At 47.4% G+C, this 19,315-nt stretch overlaps 2 protein-coding genes across 2 annotated transcripts; both read right to left on the reverse strand.

Moving 5' to 3' along the window:
- Positions 1-677: 677 nt before the first annotated feature.
- On the reverse strand, positions 678-7,699 carry LOC141377975 (uncharacterized; the record flags this gene model as incomplete). The annotated part of the gene is made up of 8 exons (XM_073924209.1): positions 6,488-7,699; positions 5,658-5,933; positions 4,828-5,103; positions 3,998-4,273; positions 3,168-3,443; positions 2,338-2,613; positions 1,508-1,783; positions 678-953 (listed from the first exon to the last, which is right to left on the reverse strand). Coding segments are annotated over exons 1-8 (2,218 nt in total), but the record flags the coding sequence as incomplete, so codon positions are not given.
- LOC141377962 (uncharacterized) lies at positions 6,751-16,829 on the reverse strand. Its single transcript, XM_073924197.1, has 10 exons — positions 14,788-16,829; positions 13,958-14,233; positions 13,128-13,403; positions 12,298-12,573; positions 11,468-11,743; positions 10,638-10,913; positions 9,808-10,083; positions 8,978-9,253; positions 8,148-8,423; positions 6,751-7,593 (listed from the first exon to the last, which is right to left on the reverse strand). The coding sequence occupies exons 1-10, from the start codon at positions 15,071-15,073 to the stop codon at positions 7,226-7,228; spliced, it is 2,862 nt and encodes a 953-aa protein (XP_073780298.1). The 5' UTR covers positions 15,074-16,829; the 3' UTR covers positions 6,751-7,225.
- Positions 16,830-19,315: the final 2,486 nt, after the last annotated feature.

The following is a 19,315-nucleotide window of genomic DNA, read 5'->3' on the forward strand; positions in this document are numbered from 1 at the left end:
GACTCAGTCCAACCTCTGGATTTTTCCTCACCCTAACCCAGCCAGTGCCTCCAGCTCTGCACCTCGCCTGCTGCGGACGGGAACGCCGGCGGATCCATCGATGTCGGGGAAATGAGTCTCCAACTCGGAGCATTTAATAAATTGATGTCAAAAAGTACACAACAAGACAATAGAAAATGTAACGCTAAGTTTATGACGCACCACAAAGTGCCGATATTCAGTTTTGGGAAACATCGAGAAAAATCGAAACATCGAGAAAGTGTGAAAACAGAGAGAGAGAGAGTGTTAGGAAGCCACGCCCACTGAGAAGTCTATATAAATGAGCTGATGTGAAGTATTCCAGCCATTCAGTTGCTCAAACTAGCCTGAGGAAGGAAAAGAAACTCCGAAACGTCGCGATCAGGTTTGAGCAGTACATTTAGGGCCTCCATTTCAAAACGCAAATGGGAGAGAGCCACATTATTTGATCTCATGGGAAAGTAAAATAAATGTATTAAGTCCACAAAGACAAAACTTTATTAATTTACAAAAATCGACCGCACTCTTCAACACATCTCTAAACCCAACCCGGGTGACCTTTCACACCTAAAACTTAACCCAAGTGCCTAGAGCCCTAAGACCAGGGACCCTAAGACCCCGAACCCTACCCAAACGCTGAATTAGCGTTACACACATACCTAAAACTTGGTGGGTAATTTTTTCACAGCAACTTGGTTGTGTTGCGGGCTGACGCTGGCCTTTCTCGATGTCGTTCGGATCCGTTCGGCCGACTCGGACGCCGCGGGCGTGGCGGGCAGTTGATGTCGATGGACCGTGCATAACCGGGGATGGACTCAGTCCAACCTCTGGATTTTTCCTCACCCTAACCCAGCCAGTGCCTCCAGCTCTGCACCTCGCCTGCTGCGGACGGGAACGCCGGCGGATCCATCGATGTCGGGGAAATGAGTCTCCAACTCGGAGCATTTAATAAATTGATGTCAAAAAGTACACAACAAGACAATAGAAAATGTAACGCTAAGTTTATGACGCACCACAAAGTGCCGATATTCAGTTTTGGGAAACATCGAGAAAAATCGAAACATCGAGAAAGTGTGAAAACAGAGAGAGAGAGAGTGTTAGGAAGCCACGCCCACTGAGAAGTCTATATAAATGAGCTGATGTGAAGTATTCCAGCCATTCAGTTGCTCAAACTAGCCTGAGGAAGGAAAAGAAACTCCGAAACGTCGCGATCAGGTTTGAGCAGTACATTTAGGGCCTCCATTTCAAAACGCAAATGGGAGAGAGCCACATTATTTGATCTCATGGGAAAGTAAAATAAATGTATTAAGTCCACAAAGACAAAACTTTATTAATTTACAAAAATCGACCGCACTCTTCAACACATCTCTAAACCCAACCCGGGTGACCTTTCACACCTAAAACTTAACCCAAGTGCCTAGAGCCCTAAGACCAGGGACCCTAAGACCCCGAACCCTACCCAAACGCTGAATTAGCGTTACACACATACCTAAAACTTGGTGGGTAATTTTTTCACAGCAACTTGGTTGTGTTGCGGGCTGACGCTGGCCTTTCTCGATGTCGTTCGGATCCGTTCGGCCGACTCGGACGCCGCGGGCGTGGCGGGCAGTTGATGTCGATGGACCGTGCATAACCGGGGATGGACTCAGTCCAACCTCTGGATTTTTCCTCACCCTAACCCAGCCAGTGCCTCCAGCTCTGCACCTCGCCTGCTGCGGACGGGAACGCCGGCGGATCCATCGATGTCGGGGAAATGAGTCTCCAACTCGGAGCATTTAATAAATTGATGTCAAAAAGTACACAACAAGACAATAGAAAATGTAACGCTAAGTTTATGACGCACCACAAAGTGCCGATATTCAGTTTTGGGAAACATCGAGAAAAATCGAAACATCGAGAAAGTGTGAAAACAGAGAGAGAGAGAGTGTTAGGAAGCCACGCCCACTGAGAAGTCTATATAAATGAGCTGATGTGAAGTATTCCAGCCATTCAGTTGCTCAAACTAGCCTGAGGAAGGAAAAGAAACTCCGAAACGTCGCGATCAGGTTTGAGCAGTACATTTAGGGCCTCCATTTCAAAACGCAAATGGGAGAGAGCCACATTATTTGATCTCATGGGAAAGTAAAATAAATGTATTAAGTCCACAAAGACAAAACTTTATTAATTTACAAAAATCGACCGCACTCTTCAACACATCTCTAAACCCAACCCGGGTGACCTTTCACACCTAAAACTTAACCCAAGTGCCTAGAGCCCTAAGACCAGGGACCCTAAGACCCCGAACCCTACCCAAACGCTGAATTAGCGTTACACACATACCTAAAACTTGGTGGGTAATTTTTTCACAGCAACTTGGTTGTGTTGCGGGCTGACGCTGGCCTTTCTCGATGTCGTTCGGATCCGTTCGGCCGACTCGGACGCCGCGGGCGTGGCGGGCAGTTGATGTCGATGGACCGTGCATAACCGGGGATGGACTCAGTCCAACCTCTGGATTTTTCCTCACCCTAACCCAGCCAGTGCCTCCAGCTCTGCACCTCGCCTGCTGCGGACGGGAACGCCGGCGGATCCATCGATGTCGGGGAAATGAGTCTCCAACTCGGAGCATTTAATAAATTGATGTCAAAAAGTACACAACAAGACAATAGAAAATGTAACGCTAAGTTTATGACGCACCACAAAGTGCCGATATTCAGTTTTGGGAAACATCGAGAAAAATCGAAACATCGAGAAAGTGTGAAAACAGAGAGAGAGAGAGTGTTAGGAAGCCACGCCCACTGAGAAGTCTATATAAATGAGCTGATGTGAAGTATTCCAGCCATTCAGTTGCTCAAACTAGCCTGAGGAAGGAAAAGAAACTCCGAAACGTCGCGATCAGGTTTGAGCAGTACATTTAGGGCCTCCATTTCAAAACGCAAATGGGAGAGAGCCACATTATTTGATCTCATGGGAAAGTAAAATAAATGTATTAAGTCCACAAAGACAAAACTTTATTAATTTACAAAAATCGACCGCACTCTTCAACACATCTCTAAACCCAACCCGGGTGACCTTTCACACCTAAAACTTAACCCAAGTGCCTAGAGCCCTAAGACCAGGGACCCTAAGACCCCGAACCCTACCCAAACGCTGAATTAGCGTTACACACATACCTAAAACTTGGTGGGTAATTTTTTCACAGCAACTTGGTTGTGTTGCGGGCTGACGCTGGCCTTTCTCGATGTCGTTCGGATCCGTTCGGCCGACTCGGACGCCGCGGGCGTGGCGGGCAGTTGATGTCGATGGACCGTGCATAACCGGGGATGGACTCAGTCCAACCTCTGGATTTTTCCTCACCCTAACCCAGCCAGTGCCTCCAGCTCTGCACCTCGCCTGCTGCGGACGGGAACGCCGGCGGATCCATCGATGTCGGGGAAATGAGTCTCCAACTCGGAGCATTTAATAAATTGATGTCAAAAAGTACACAACAAGACAATAGAAAATGTAACGCTAAGTTTATGACGCACCACAAAGTGCCGATATTCAGTTTTGGGAAACATCGAGAAAAATCGAAACATCGAGAAAGTGTGAAAACAGAGAGAGAGAGAGTGTTAGGAAGCCACGCCCACTGAGAAGTCTATATAAATGAGCTGATGTGAAGTATTCCAGCCATTCAGTTGCTCAAACTAGCCTGAGGAAGGAAAAGAAACTCCGAAACGTCGCGATCAGGTTTGAGCAGTACATTTAGGGCCTCCATTTCAAAACGCAAATGGGAGAGAGCCACATTATTTGATCTCATGGGAAAGTAAAATAAATGTATTAAGTCCACAAAGACAAAACTTTATTAATTTACAAAAATCGACCGCACTCTTCAACACATCTCTAAACCCAACCCGGGTGACCTTTCACACCTAAAACTTAACCCAAGTGCCTAGAGCCCTAAGACCAGGGACCCTAAGACCCCGAACCCTACCCAAACGCTGAATTAGCGTTACACACATACCTAAAACTTGGTGGGTAATTTTTTCACAGCAACTTGGTTGTGTTGCGGGCTGACGCTGGCCTTTCTCGATGTCGTTCGGATCCGTTCGGCCGACTCGGACGCCGCGGGCGTGGCGGGCAGTTGATGTCGATGGACCGTGCATAACCGGGGATGGACTCAGTCCAACCTCTGGATTTTTCCTCACCCTAACCCAGCCAGTGCCTCCAGCTCTGCACCTCGCCTGCTGCGGACGGGAACGCCGGCGGATCCATCGATGTCGGGGAAATGAGTCTCCAACTCGGAGCATTTAATAAATTGATGTCAAAAAGTACACAACAAGACAATAGAAAATGTAACGCTAAGTTTATGACGCACCACAAAGTGCCGATATTCAGTTTTGGGAAACATCGAGAAAAATCGAAACATCGAGAAAGTGTGAAAACAGAGAGAGAGAGAGTGTTAGGAAGCCACGCCCACTGAGAAGTCTATATAAATGAGCTGATGTGAAGTATTCCAGCCATTCAGTTGCTCAAACTAGCCTGAGGAAGGAAAAGAAACTCCGAAACGTCGCGATCAGGTTTGAGCAGTACATTTAGGGCCTCCATTTCAAAACGCAAATGGGAGAGAGCCACATTATTTGATCTCATGGGAAAGTAAAATAAATGTATTAAGTCCACAAAGACAAAACTTTATTAATTTACAAAAATCGACCGCACTCTTCAACACATCTCTAAACCCAACCCGGGTGACCTTTCACACCTAAAACTTAACCCAAGTGCCTAGAGCCCTAAGACCAGGGACCCTAAGACCCCGAACCCTACCCAAACGCTGAATTAGCGTTACACACATACCTAAAACTTGGTGGGTAATTTTTTCACAGCAACTTGGTTGTGTTGCGGGCTGACGCTGGCCTTTCTCGATGTCGTTCGGATCCGTTCGGCCGACTCGGACGCCGCGGGCGTGGCGGGCAGTTGATGTCGATGGACCGTGCATAACCGGGGATGGACTCAGTCCAACCTCTGGATTTTTCCTCACCCTAACCCAGCCAGTGCCTCCAGCTCTGCACCTCGCCTGCTGCGGACGGGAACGCCGGCGGATCCATCGATGTCGGGGAAATGAGTCTCCAACTCGGAGCATTTAATAAATTGATGTCAAAAAGTACACAACAAGACAATAGAAAATGTAACGCTAAGTTTATGACGCACCACAAAGTGCCGATATTCAGTTTTGGGAAACATCGAGAAAAATCGAAACATCGAGAAAGTGTGAAAACAGAGAGAGAGAGAGTGTTAGGAAGCCACGCCCACTGAGAAGTCTATATAAATGAGCTGATGTGAAGTATTCCAGCCATTCAGTTGCTCAAACTAGCCTGAGGAAGGAAAAGAAACTCCGAAACGTCGCGATCAGGTTTGAGCAGTACATTTAGGGCCTCCATTTCAAAACGCAAATGGGAGAGAGCCACATTATTTGATCTCATGGGAAAGTAAAATAAATGTATTAAGTCCACAAAGACAAAACTTTATTAATTTACAAAAATCGACCGCACTCTTCAACACATCTCTAAACCCAACCCGGGTGACCTTTCACACCTAAAACTTAACCCAAGTGCCTAGAGCCCTAAGACCAGGGACCCTAAGACCCCGAACCCTACCCAAACGCTGAATTAGCGTTACACACATACCTAAAACTTGGTGGGTAATTTTTTCACAGCAACTTGGTTGTGTTGCGGGCTGACGCTGGCCTTTCTCGATGTCGTTCGGATCCGTTCGGCCGACTCGGACGCCGCGGGCGTGGCGGGCAGTTGATGTCGATGGACCGTGCATAACCGGGGATGGACTCAGTCCAACCTCTGGATTTTTCCTCACCCTAACCCAGCCAGTGCCTCCAGCTCTGCACCTCGCCTGCTGCGGACGGGAACGCCGGCGGATCCATCGATGTCGGGGAAATGAGTCTCCAACTCGGAGCATTTAATAAATTGATGTCAAAAAGTACACAACAAGACAATAGAAAATGTAACGCTAAGTTTATGACGCACCACAAAGTGCCGATATTCAGTTTTGGGAAACATCGAGAAAAATCGAAACATCGAGAAAGTGTGAAAACAGAGAGAGAGAGAGTGTTAGGAAGCCACGCCCACTGAGAAGTCTATATAAATGAGCTGATGTGAAGTATTCCAGCCATTCAGTTGCTCAAACTAGCCTGAGGAAGGAAAAGAAACTCCGAAACGTCGCGATCAGGTTTGAGCAGTACATTTAGGGCCTCCATTTCAAAACGCAAATGGGAGAGAGCCACATTATTTGATCTCATGGGAAAGTAAAATAAATGTATTAAGTCCACAAAGACAAAACTTTATTAATTTACAAAAATCGACCGCACTCTTCAACACATCTCTAAACCCAACCCGGGTGACCTTTCACACCTAAAACTTAACCCAAGTGCCTAGAGCCCTAAGACCAGGGACCCTAAGACCCCGAACCCTACCCAAACGCTGAATTAGCGTTACACACATACCTAAAACTTGGTGGGTAATTTTTTCACAGCAACTTGGTTGTGTTGCGGGCTGACGCTGGCCTTTCTCGATGTCGTTCGGATCCGTTCGGCCGACTCGGACGCCGCGGGCGTGGCGGGCAGTTGATGTCGATGGACCGTGCATAACCGGGGATGGACTCAGTCCAACCTCTGGATTTTTCCTCACCCTAACCCAGCCAGTGCCTCCAGCTCTGCACCTCGCCTGCTGCGGACGGGAACGCCGGCGGATCCATCGATGTCGGGGAAATGAGTCTCCAACTCGGAGCATTTAATAAATTGATGTCAAAAAGTACACAACAAGACAATAGAAAATGTAACGCTAAGTTTATGACGCACCACAAAGTGCCGATATTCAGTTTTGGGAAACATCGAGAAAAATCGAAACATCGAGAAAGTGTGAAAACAGAGAGAGAGAGAGTGTTAGGAAGCCACGCCCACTGAGAAGTCTATATAAATGAGCTGATGTGAAGTATTCCAGCCATTCAGTTGCTCAAACTAGCCTGAGGAAGGAAAAGAAACTCCGAAACGTCGCGATCAGGTTTGAGCAGTACATTTAGGGCCTCCATTTCAAAACGCAAATGGGAGAGAGCCACATTATTTGATCTCATGGGAAAGTAAAATAAATGTATTAAGTCCACAAAGACAAAACTTTATTAATTTACAAAAATCGACCGCACTCTTCAACACATCTCTAAACCCAACCCGGGTGACCTTTCACACCTAAAACTTAACCCAAGTGCCTAGAGCCCTAAGACCAGGGACCCTAAGACCCCGAACCCTACCCAAACGCTGAATTAGCGTTACACACATACCTAAAACTTGGTGGGTAATTTTTTCACAGCAACTTGGTTGTGTTGCGGGCTGACGCTGGCCTTTCTCGATGTCGTTCGGATCCGTTCGGCCGACTCGGACGCCGCGGGCGTGGCGGGCAGTTGATGTCGATGGACCGTGCATAACCGGGGATGGACTCAGTCCAACCTCTGGATTTTTCCTCACCCTAACCCAGCCAGTGCCTCCAGCTCTGCACCTCGCCTGCTGCGGACGGGAACGCCGGCGGATCCATCGATGTCGGGGAAATGAGTCTCCAACTCGGAGCATTTAATAAATTGATGTCAAAAAGTACACAACAAGACAATAGAAAATGTAACGCTAAGTTTATGACGCACCACAAAGTGCCGATATTCAGTTTTGGGAAACATCGAGAAAAATCGAAACATCGAGAAAGTGTGAAAACAGAGAGAGAGAGAGTGTTAGGAAGCCACGCCCACTGAGAAGTCTATATAAATGAGCTGATGTGAAGTATTCCAGCCATTCAGTTGCTCAAACTAGCCTGAGGAAGGAAAAGAAACTCCGAAACGTCGCGATCAGGTTTGAGCAGTACATTTAGGGCCTCCATTTCAAAACGCAAATGGGAGAGAGCCACATTATTTGATCTCATGGGAAAGTAAAATAAATGTATTAAGTCCACAAAGACAAAACTTTATTAATTTACAAAAATCGACCGCACTCTTCAACACATCTCTAAACCCAACCCGGGTGACCTTTCACACCTAAAACTTAACCCAAGTGCCTAGAGCCCTAAGACCAGGGACCCTAAGACCCCGAACCCTACCCAAACGCTGAATTAGCGTTACACACATACCTAAAACTTGGTGGGTAATTTTTTCACAGCAACTTGGTTGTGTTGCGGGCTGACGCTGGCCTTTCTCGATGTCGTTCGGATCCGTTCGGCCGACTCGGACGCCGCGGGCGTGGCGGGCAGTTGATGTCGATGGACCGTGCATAACCGGGGATGGACTCAGTCCAACCTCTGGATTTTTCCTCACCCTAACCCAGCCAGTGCCTCCAGCTCTGCACCTCGCCTGCTGCGGACGGGAACGCCGGCGGATCCATCGATGTCGGGGAAATGAGTCTCCAACTCGGAGCATTTAATAAATTGATGTCAAAAAGTACACAACAAGACAATAGAAAATGTAACGCTAAGTTTATGACGCACCACAAAGTGCCGATATTCAGTTTTGGGAAACATCGAGAAAAATCGAAACATCGAGAAAGTGTGAAAACAGAGAGAGAGAGAGTGTTAGGAAGCCACGCCCACTGAGAAGTCTATATAAATGAGCTGATGTGAAGTATTCCAGCCATTCAGTTGCTCAAACTAGCCTGAGGAAGGAAAAGAAACTCCGAAACGTCGCGATCAGGTTTGAGCAGTACATTTAGGGCCTCCATTTCAAAACGCAAATGGGAGAGAGCCACATTATTTGATCTCATGGGAAAGTAAAATAAATGTATTAAGTCCACAAAGACAAAACTTTATTAATTTACAAAAATCGACCGCACTCTTCAACACATCTCTAAACCCAACCCGGGTGACCTTTCACACCTAAAACTTAACCCAAGTGCCTAGAGCCCTAAGACCAGGGACCCTAAGACCCCGAACCCTACCCAAACGCTGAATTAGCGTTACACACATACCTAAAACTTGGTGGGTAATTTTTTCACAGCAACTTGGTTGTGTTGCGGGCTGACGCTGGCCTTTCTCGATGTCGTTCGGATCCGTTCGGCCGACTCGGACGCCGCGGGCGTGGCGGGCAGTTGATGTCGATGGACCGTGCATAACCGGGGATGGACTCAGTCCAACCTCTGGATTTTTCCTCACCCTAACCCAGCCAGTGCCTCCAGCTCTGCACCTCGCCTGCTGCGGACGGGAACGCCGGCGGATCCATCGATGTCGGGGAAATGAGTCTCCAACTCGGAGCATTTAATAAATTGATGTCAAAAAGTACACAACAAGACAATAGAAAATGTAACGCTAAGTTTATGACGCACCACAAAGTGCCGATATTCAGTTTTGGGAAACATCGAGAAAAATCGAAACATCGAGAAAGTGTGAAAACAGAGAGAGAGAGAGTGTTAGGAAGCCACGCCCACTGAGAAGTCTATATAAATGAGCTGATGTGAAGTATTCCAGCCATTCAGTTGCTCAAACTAGCCTGAGGAAGGAAAAGAAACTCCGAAACGTCGCGATCAGGTTTGAGCAGTACATTTAGGGCCTCCATTTCAAAACGCAAATGGGAGAGAGCCACATTATTTGATCTCATGGGAAAGTAAAATAAATGTATTAAGTCCACAAAGACAAAACTTTATTAATTTACAAAAATCGACCGCACTCTTCAACACATCTCTAAACCCAACCCGGGTGACCTTTCACACCTAAAACTTAACCCAAGTGCCTAGAGCCCTAAGACCAGGGACCCTAAGACCCCGAACCCTACCCAAACGCTGAATTAGCGTTACACACATACCTAAAACTTGGTGGGTAATTTTTTCACAGCAACTTGGTTGTGTTGCGGGCTGACGCTGGCCTTTCTCGATGTCGTTCGGATCCGTTCGGCCGACTCGGACGCCGCGGGCGTGGCGGGCAGTTGATGTCGATGGACCGTGCATAACCGGGGATGGACTCAGTCCAACCTCTGGATTTTTCCTCACCCTAACCCAGCCAGTGCCTCCAGCTCTGCACCTCGCCTGCTGCGGACGGGAACGCCGGCGGATCCATCGATGTCGGGGAAATGAGTCTCCAACTCGGAGCATTTAATAAATTGATGTCAAAAAGTACACAACAAGACAATAGAAAATGTAACGCTAAGTTTATGACGCACCACAAAGTGCCGATATTCAGTTTTGGGAAACATCGAGAAAAATCGAAACATCGAGAAAGTGTGAAAACAGAGAGAGAGAGAGTGTTAGGAAGCCACGCCCACTGAGAAGTCTATATAAATGAGCTGATGTGAAGTATTCCAGCCATTCAGTTGCTCAAACTAGCCTGAGGAAGGAAAAGAAACTCCGAAACGTCGCGATCAGGTTTGAGCAGTACATTTAGGGCCTCCATTTCAAAACGCAAATGGGAGAGAGCCACATTATTTGATCTCATGGGAAAGTAAAATAAATGTATTAAGTCCACAAAGACAAAACTTTATTAATTTACAAAAATCGACCGCACTCTTCAACACATCTCTAAACCCAACCCGGGTGACCTTTCACACCTAAAACTTAACCCAAGTGCCTAGAGCCCTAAGACCAGGGACCCTAAGACCCCGAACCCTACCCAAACGCTGAATTAGCGTTACACACATACCTAAAACTTGGTGGGTAATTTTTTCACAGCAACTTGGTTGTGTTGCGGGCTGACGCTGGCCTTTCTCGATGTCGTTCGGATCCGTTCGGCCGACTCGGACGCCGCGGGCGTGGCGGGCAGTTGATGTCGATGGACCGTGCATAACCGGGGATGGACTCAGTCCAACCTCTGGATTTTTCCTCACCCTAACCCAGCCAGTGCCTCCAGCTCTGCACCTCGCCTGCTGCGGACGGGAACGCCGGCGGATCCATCGATGTCGGGGAAATGAGTCTCCAACTCGGAGCATTTAATAAATTGATGTCAAAAAGTACACAACAAGACAATAGAAAATGTAACGCTAAGTTTATGACGCACCACAAAGTGCCGATATTCAGTTTTGGGAAACATCGAGAAAAATCGAAACATCGAGAAAGTGTGAAAACAGAGAGAGAGAGAGTGTTAGGAAGCCACGCCCACTGAGAAGTCTATATAAATGAGCTGATGTGAAGTATTCCAGCCATTCAGTTGCTCAAACTAGCCTGAGGAAGGAAAAGAAACTCCGAAACGTCGCGATCAGGTTTGAGCAGTACATTTAGGGCCTCCATTTCAAAACGCAAATGGGAGAGAGCCACATTATTTGATCTCATGGGAAAGTAAAATAAATGTATTAAGTCCACAAAGACAAAACTTTATTAATTTACAAAAATCGACCGCACTCTTCAACACATCTCTAAACCCAACCCGGGTGACCTTTCACACCTAAAACTTAACCCAAGTGCCTAGAGCCCTAAGACCAGGGACCCTAAGACCCCGAACCCTACCCAAACGCTGAATTAGCGTTACACACATACCTAAAACTTGGTGGGTAATTTTTTCACAGCAACTTGGTTGTGTTGCGGGCTGACGCTGGCCTTTCTCGATGTCGTTCGGATCCGTTCGGCCGACTCGGACGCCGCGGGCGTGGCGGGCAGTTGATGTCGATGGACCGTGCATAACCGGGGATGGACTCAGTCCAACCTCTGGATTTTTCCTCACCCTAACCCAGCCAGTGCCTCCAGCTCTGCACCTCGCCTGCTGCGGACGGGAACGCCGGCGGATCCATCGATGTCGGGGAAATGAGTCTCCAACTCGGAGCATTTAATAAATTGATGTCAAAAAGTACACAACAAGACAATAGAAAATGTAACGCTAAGTTTATGACGCACCACAAAGTGCCGATATTCAGTTTTGGGAAACATCGAGAAAAATCGAAACATCGAGAAAGTGTGAAAACAGAGAGAGAGAGAGTGTTAGGAAGCCACGCCCACTGAGAAGTCTATATAAATGAGCTGATGTGAAGTATTCCAGCCATTCAGTTGCTCAAACTAGCCTGAGGAAGGAAAAGAAACTCCGAAACGTCGCGATCAGGTTTGAGCAGTACATTTAGGGCCTCCATTTCAAAACGCAAATGGGAGAGAGCCACATTATTTGATCTCATGGGAAAGTAAAATAAATGTATTAAGTCCACAAAGACAAAACTTTATTAATTTACAAAAATCGACCGCACTCTTCAACACATCTCTAAACCCAACCCGGGTGACCTTTCACACCTAAAACTTAACCCAAGTGCCTAGAGCCCTAAGACCAGGGACCCTAAGACCCCGAACCCTACCCAAACGCTGAATTAGCGTTACACACATACCTAAAACTTGGTGGGTAATTTTTTCACAGCAACTTGGTTGTGTTGCGGGCTGACGCTGGCCTTTCTCGATGTCGTTCGGATCCGTTCGGCCGACTCGGACGCCGCGGGCGTGGCGGGCAGTTGATGTCGATGGACCGTGCATAACCGGGGATGGACTCAGTCCAACCTCTGGATTTTTCCTCACCCTAACCCAGCCAGTGCCTCCAGCTCTGCACCTCGCCTGCTGCGGACGGGAACGCCGGCGGATCCATCGATGTCGGGGAAATGAGTCTCCAACTCGGAGCATTTAATAAATTGATGTCAAAAAGTACACAACAAGACAATAGAAAATGTAACGCTAAGTTTATGACGCACCACAAAGTGCCGATATTCAGTTTTGGGAAACATCGAGAAAAATCGAAACATCGAGAAAGTGTGAAAACAGAGAGAGAGAGAGTGTTAGGAAGCCACGCCCACTGAGAAGTCTATATAAATGAGCTGATGTGAAGTATTCCAGCCATTCAGTTGCTCAAACTAGCCTGAGGAAGGAAAAGAAACTCCGAAACGTCGCGATCAGGTTTGAGCAGTACATTTAGGGCCTCCATTTCAAAACGCAAATGGGAGAGAGCCACATTATTTGATCTCATGGGAAAGTAAAATAAATGTATTAAGTCCACAAAGACAAAACTTTATTAATTTACAAAAATCGACCGCACTCTTCAACACATCTCTAAACCCAACCCGGGTGACCTTTCACACCTAAAACTTAACCCAAGTGCCTAGAGCCCTAAGACCAGGGACCCTAAGACCCCGAACCCTACCCAAACGCTGAATTAGCGTTACACACATACCTAAAACTTGGTGGGTAATTTTTTCACAGCAACTTGGTTGTGTTGCGGGCTGACGCTGGCCTTTCTCGATGTCGTTCGGATCCGTTCGGCCGACTCGGACGCCGCGGGCGTGGCGGGCAGTTGATGTCGATGGACCGTGCATAACCGGGGATGGACTCAGTCCAACCTCTGGATTTTTCCTCACCCTAACCCAGCCAGTGCCTCCAGCTCTGCACCTCGCCTGCTGCGGACGGGAACGCCGGCGGATCCATCGATGTCGGGGAAATGAGTCTCCAACTCGGAGCATTTAATAAATTGATGTCAAAAAGTACACAACAAGACAATAGAAAATGTAACGCTAAGTTTATGACGCACCACAAAGTGCCGATATTCAGTTTTGGGAAACATCGAGAAAAATCGAAACATCGAGAAAGTGTGAAAACAGAGAGAGAGAGAGTGTTAGGAAGCCACGCCCACTGAGAAGTCTATATAAATGAGCTGATGTGAAGTATTCCAGCCATTCAGTTGCTCAAACTAGCCTGAGGAAGGAAAAGAAACTCCGAAACGTCGCGATCAGGTTTGAGCAGTACATTTAGGGCCTCCATTTCAAAACGCAAATGGGAGAGAGCCACATTATTTGATCTCATGGGAAAGTAAAATAAATGTATTAAGTCCACAAAGACAAAACTTTATTAATTTACAAAAATCGACCGCACTCTTCAACACATCTCTAAACCCAACCCGGGTGACCTTTCACACCTAAAACTTAACCCAAGTGCCTAGAGCCCTAAGACCAGGGACCCTAAGACCCCGAACCCTACCCAAACGCTGAATTAGCGTTACACACATACCTAAAACTTGGTGGGTAATTTTTTCACAGCAACTTGGTTGTGTTGCGGGCTGACGCTGGCCTTTCTCGATGTCGTTCGGATCCGTTCGGCCGACTCGGACGCCGCGGGCGTGGCGGGCAGTTGATGTCGATGGACCGTGCATAACCGGGGATGGACTCAGTCCAACCTCTGGATTTTTCCTCACCCTAACCCAGCCAGTGCCTCCAGCTCTGCACCTCGCCTGCTGCGGACGGGAACGCCGGCGGATCCATCGATGTCGGGGAAATGAGTCTCCAACTCGGAGCATTTAATAAATTGATGTCAAAAAGTACACAACAAGACAATAGAAAATGTAACGCTAAGTTTATGACGCACCACAAAGTGCCGATATTCAGTTTTGGGAAACATCGAGAAAAATCGAAACATCGAGAAAGTGTGAAAACAGAGAGAGAGAGAGTGTTAGGAAGCCACGCCCACTGAGAAGTCTATATAAATGAGCTGATGTGAAGTATTCCAGCCATTCAGTTGCTCAAACTAGCCTGAGGAAGGAAAAGAAACTCCGAAACGTCGCGATCAGGTTTGAGCAGTACATTTAGGGCCTCCATTTCAAAACGCAAATGGGAGAGAGCCACATTATTTGATCTCATGGGAAAGTAAAATAAATGTATTAAGTCCACAAAGACAAAACTTTATTAATTTACAAAAATCGACCGCACTCTTCAACACATCTCTAAACCCAACCCGGGTGACCTTTCACACCTAAAACTTAACCCAAGTGCCTAGAGCCCTAAGACCAGGGACCCTAAGACCCCGAACCCTACCCAAACGCTGAATTAGCGTTACACACATACCTAAAACTTGGTGGGTAATTTTTTCACAGCAACTTGGTTGTGTTGCGGGCTGACGCTGGCCTTTCTCGATGTCGTTCGGATCCGTTCGGCCGACTCGGACGCCGCGGGCGTGGCGGGCAGTTGATGTCGATGGACCGTGCATAACCGGGGATGGACTCAGTCCAACCTCTGGATTTTTCCTCACCCTAACCCAGCCAGTGCCTCCAGCTCTGCACCTCGCCTGCTGCGGACGGGAACGCCGGCGGATCCATCGATGTCGGGGAAATGAGTCTCCAACTCGGAGCATTTAATAAATTGATGTCAAAAAGTACACAACAAGACAATAGAAAATGTAACGCTAAGTTTATGACGCACCACAAAGTGCCGATATTCAGTTTTGGGAAACATCGAGAAAAATCGAAACATCGAGAAAGTGTGAAAACAGAGAGAGAGAGAGTGTTAGGAAGCCACGCCCACTGAGAAGTCTATATAAATGAGCTGATGTGAAGTATTCCAGCCATTCAGTTGCTCAAACTAGCCTGAGGAAGGAAAAGAAACTCCGAAACGTCGCGATCAGGTTTGAGCAGTACATTTAGGGCCTCCATTTCAAAACGCAAATGGGAGAGAGCCACATTATTTGATCTCATGGGAAAGTAAAATAAATGTATTAAGTCCACAAAGACAAAACTTTATTAATTTACAAAAATCGACCGCACTCTTCAACACATCTCTAAACCCAACCCGGGTGACCTTTCACACCTAAAACTTAACCCAAGTGCCTAGAGCCCTAAGACCAGGGACCCTAAGACCCCGAACCCTACCCAAACGCTGAATTAGCGTTACACACATACCTAAAACTTGGTGGGTAATTTTTTCACAGCAACTTGGTTGTGTTGCGGGCTGACGCTGGCCTTTCTCGATGTCGTTCGGATCCGTTCGGCCGACTCGGACGCCGCGGGCGTGGCGGGCAGTTGATGTCGATGGACCGTGCATAACCGGGGATGGACTCAGTCCAACCTCTGGATTTTTCCTCACCCTAACCCAGCCAGTGCCTCCAGCTCTGCACCTCGCCTGCTGCGGACGGGAACGCCGGCGGATCCATCGATGTCGGGGAAATGAGTCTCCAACTCGGAGCATTTAATAAATTGATGTCAAAAAGTACACAACAAGACAATAGAAAATGTAACGCTAAGTTTATGACGCACCACAAAGTGCCGATATTCAGTTTTGGGAAACATCGAGAAAAATCGAAACATCGAGAAAGTGTGAAAACAGAGAGAGAGAGAGTGTTAGGAAGCCACGCCCACTGAGAAGTCTATATAAATGAGCTGATGTGAAGTATTCCAGCCATTCAGTTGCTCAAACTAGCCTGAGGAAGGAAAAGAAACTCCGAAACGTCGCGATCAGGTTTGAGCAGTACATTTAGGGCCTCCATTTCAAAACGCAAATGGGAGAGAGCCACATTATTTGATCTCATGGGAAAGTAAAATAAATGTATTAAGTCCACAAAGACAAAACTTTATTAATTTACAAAAATCGACCGCACTCTTCAACACATCTCTAAACCCAACCCGGGTGACCTTTCACACCTAAAACTTAACCCAAGTGCCTAGAGCCCTAAGACCAGGGACCCTAAGACCCCGAACCCTACCCAAACGCTGAATTAGCGTTACACACATACCTAAAACTTGGTGGGTAATTTTTTCACAGCAACTTGGTTGTGTTGCGGGCTGACGCTGGCCTTTCTCGATGTCGTTCGGATCCGTTCGGCCGACTCGGACGCCGCGGGCGTGGCGGGCAGTTGATGTCGATGGACCGTGCATAACCGGGGATGGACTCAGTCCAACCTCTGGATTTTTCCTCACCCTAACCCAGCCAGTGCCTCCAGCTCTGCACCTCGCCTGCTGCGGACGGGAACGCCGGCGGATCCATCGATGTCGGGGAAATGAGTCTCCAACTCGGAGCATTTAATAAATTGATGTCAAAAAGTACACAACAAGACAATAGAAAATGTAACGCTAAGTTTATGACGCACCACAAAGTGCCGATATTCAGTTTTGGGAAACATCGAGAAAAATCGAAACATCGAGAAAGTGTGAAAACAGAGAGAGAGAGAGTGTTAGGAAGCCACGCCCACTGAGAAGTCTATATAAATGAGCTGATGTGAAGTATTCCAGCCATTCAGTTGCTCAAACTAGCCTGAGGAAGGAAAAGAAACTCCGAAACGTCGCGATCAGGTTTGAGCAGTACATTTAGGGCCTCCATTTCAAAACGCAAATGGGAGAGAGCCACATTATTTGATCTCATGGGAAAGTAAAATAAATGTATTAAGTCCACAAAGACAAAACTTTATTAATTTACAAAAATCGACCGCACTCTTCAACACATCTCTAAACCCAACCCGGGTGACCTTTCACACCTAAAACTTAACCCAAGTGCCTAGAGCCCTAAGACCAGGGACCCTAAGACCCCGAACCCTACCCAGACGCTGAATTAGCGTTACACACATACCTAAAACTTGGTGGGTAATTTTTTCACAGCAACTTGGTTGTGTTGCGGGCTGACGCTGGCCTTTCTCGATGTCGTTCGGATCCGTTCGGCCGACTCGGACGCCGCGGGCGTGGCGGGCAGTTGATGTCGATGGACCGTGCATAACCGGGGATGGACTCAGTCCAACCTCTGGATTTTTCCTCACCCTAACCCAGCCAGTGCCTCCAGCTCTGCACCTCGCCTGCTGCGGACGGGAACGCCGGCGGATCCATCGATGTCGGGGAAATGAGTCTCCAACTCGGAGCATTTAATAAATTGATGTCAAAAAGTACACAACAAGACAATAGAAAATGTAACGCTAAGTTTATGACGCACCACAAAGTGCCGATATTCAGTTTTGGGAAACATCGAGAAAAATCGAAACATCGAGAAAGTGTGAAAACAGAGAGAGAGAGAGTGTTAGGAAGCCACGCCCACTGAGAAGTCTATATAAATGAGCTGATGTGAAGTATTCCAGCCATTCAGTTGCTCAAACTAGCCTGAGGAAGGAAAAGAAACTCCGAAACGTCGCGATCAGGTTTGAGCAGTACATTTAGGGCCTCCATTTCAAAACGCAAATGGGAGAGAGCCACATTATTTGATCTCATGGGAAAGTAAAATAAATGTATTAAGTCCACAAAGACAAAACTTTATTAATTTACAAAAATCGACCGCACTCTTCAACACATCTCTAAACCCAACCCGGGTGACCTTTCACACCTAAAACTTAACCCAAGTGCCTAGAGCCCTAAGACCAGGGACCCTAAGACCCCGAACCCTACCCAGACGCTGAATTAGCGTTACACACATACCTAAAACTTGGTGGGTAATTTTTTCACAGCAACTTGGTTGTGTTGCGGGCTGACGCTGGCCTTTCTCGATGTCGTTCGGATCCGTTCGGCCGACTCGGACGCCGCGGGCGTGGCGGGCAGTTGATGTCGATGGACCGTGCATAACCGGGGATGGACTCAGTCCAACCTCTGGATTTTTCCTCACCCTAACCCAGCCAGTGCCTCCAGCTCTGCACCTCGCCTGCTGCGGACGGGAACGCCGGCGGATCCATCGATGTCGGGGAAATGAGTCTCCAACTCGGAGCATTTAATAAATTGATGTCAAAAAGTACACAACAAGACAATAGAAAATGTAACGCTAAGTTTATGACGCACCACAAAGTGCCGATATTCAGTTTTGGGAAACATCGAGAAAAATCGAAACATCGAGAAAGTGTGAAAACAGAGAGAGAGAGAGTGTTAGGAAGCCACGCCCACTGAGAAGTCTATATAAATGAGCTGATGTGAAGTATTCCAGCCATTCAGTTGCTCAAACTAGCCTGAGGAAGGAAAAGAAACTCCGAAACGTCGCGATCAGGTTTGAGCAGTACATTTAGGGCCTCCATTTCAAAACGCAAATGGGAGAGAGCCACATTATTTGATCTCATGGGAAAGTAAAATAAATGTATTAAGTCCACAAAGACAAAACTTTATTAATTTACAAAAATCGACCGCACTCTTCAACACATCTCTAAACCCAACCCGGGTGACCTTTCACACCTAAAACTTAACCCAAGTGCCTAGAGCCCTAAGACCAGGGACCCTAAGACCCCGAACCCTACCCAAACGCTGAATTAGCGTTACACACATACCTAAAACTTGGTGGGTAATTTTTTCACAGCAACTTGGTTGTGTTGCGGGCTGACGCTGGCCTTTCTCGATGTCGTTCGGATCCGTTCGGCCGACTCGGACGCCGCGGGCGTGGCGGGCAGTTGATGTCGATGGACCGTGCATAACCGGGGATGGACTCAGTCCAACCTCTGGATTTTTCCTCACCCTAACCCAGCCAGTGCCTCCAGCTCTGCACCTCGCCTGCTGCGGACGGGAACGCCGGCGGATCCATCGATGTCGGGGAAATGAGTCTCCAACTCGGAGCATTTAATAAATTGATGTCAAAAAGTACACAACAAGACAATAGAAAATGTAACGCTAAGTTTATGACGCACCACAAAGTGCCGATATTCAGTTTT

The sequence above is a fragment of the Danio rerio genome, chromosome 15 (genome assembly GCF_049306965.1).
Source record: "Danio rerio strain Tuebingen ecotype United States chromosome 15, GRCz12tu, whole genome shotgun sequence".
In the NCBI taxonomy this organism is placed as follows: Eukaryota; Metazoa; Chordata; class Actinopteri; order Cypriniformes; family Danionidae; genus Danio; species Danio rerio.

Excerpts from the sequence above, each read along its gene's own strand:
- LOC141377962 (XM_073924197.1), bottom strand. The coding sequence starts at position 15,073 with ATGCTCCGAGTTGGAGACTCATTTCCCCGACATCGATGGATCCGCCGG. Across the intron at positions 8,424-8,977 it reads AATTACCCACCAAGTTTTAG|TTGGAGACTCATTTCCCCGA; the intron begins GTATGTGTGTAA and ends AAATGCTCCGAG. Across the intron at positions 7,594-8,147 it reads AATTACCCACCAAGTTTTAG|TTGGAGACTCATTTCCCCGA; the intron begins GTATGTGTGTAA and ends AAATGCTCCGAG.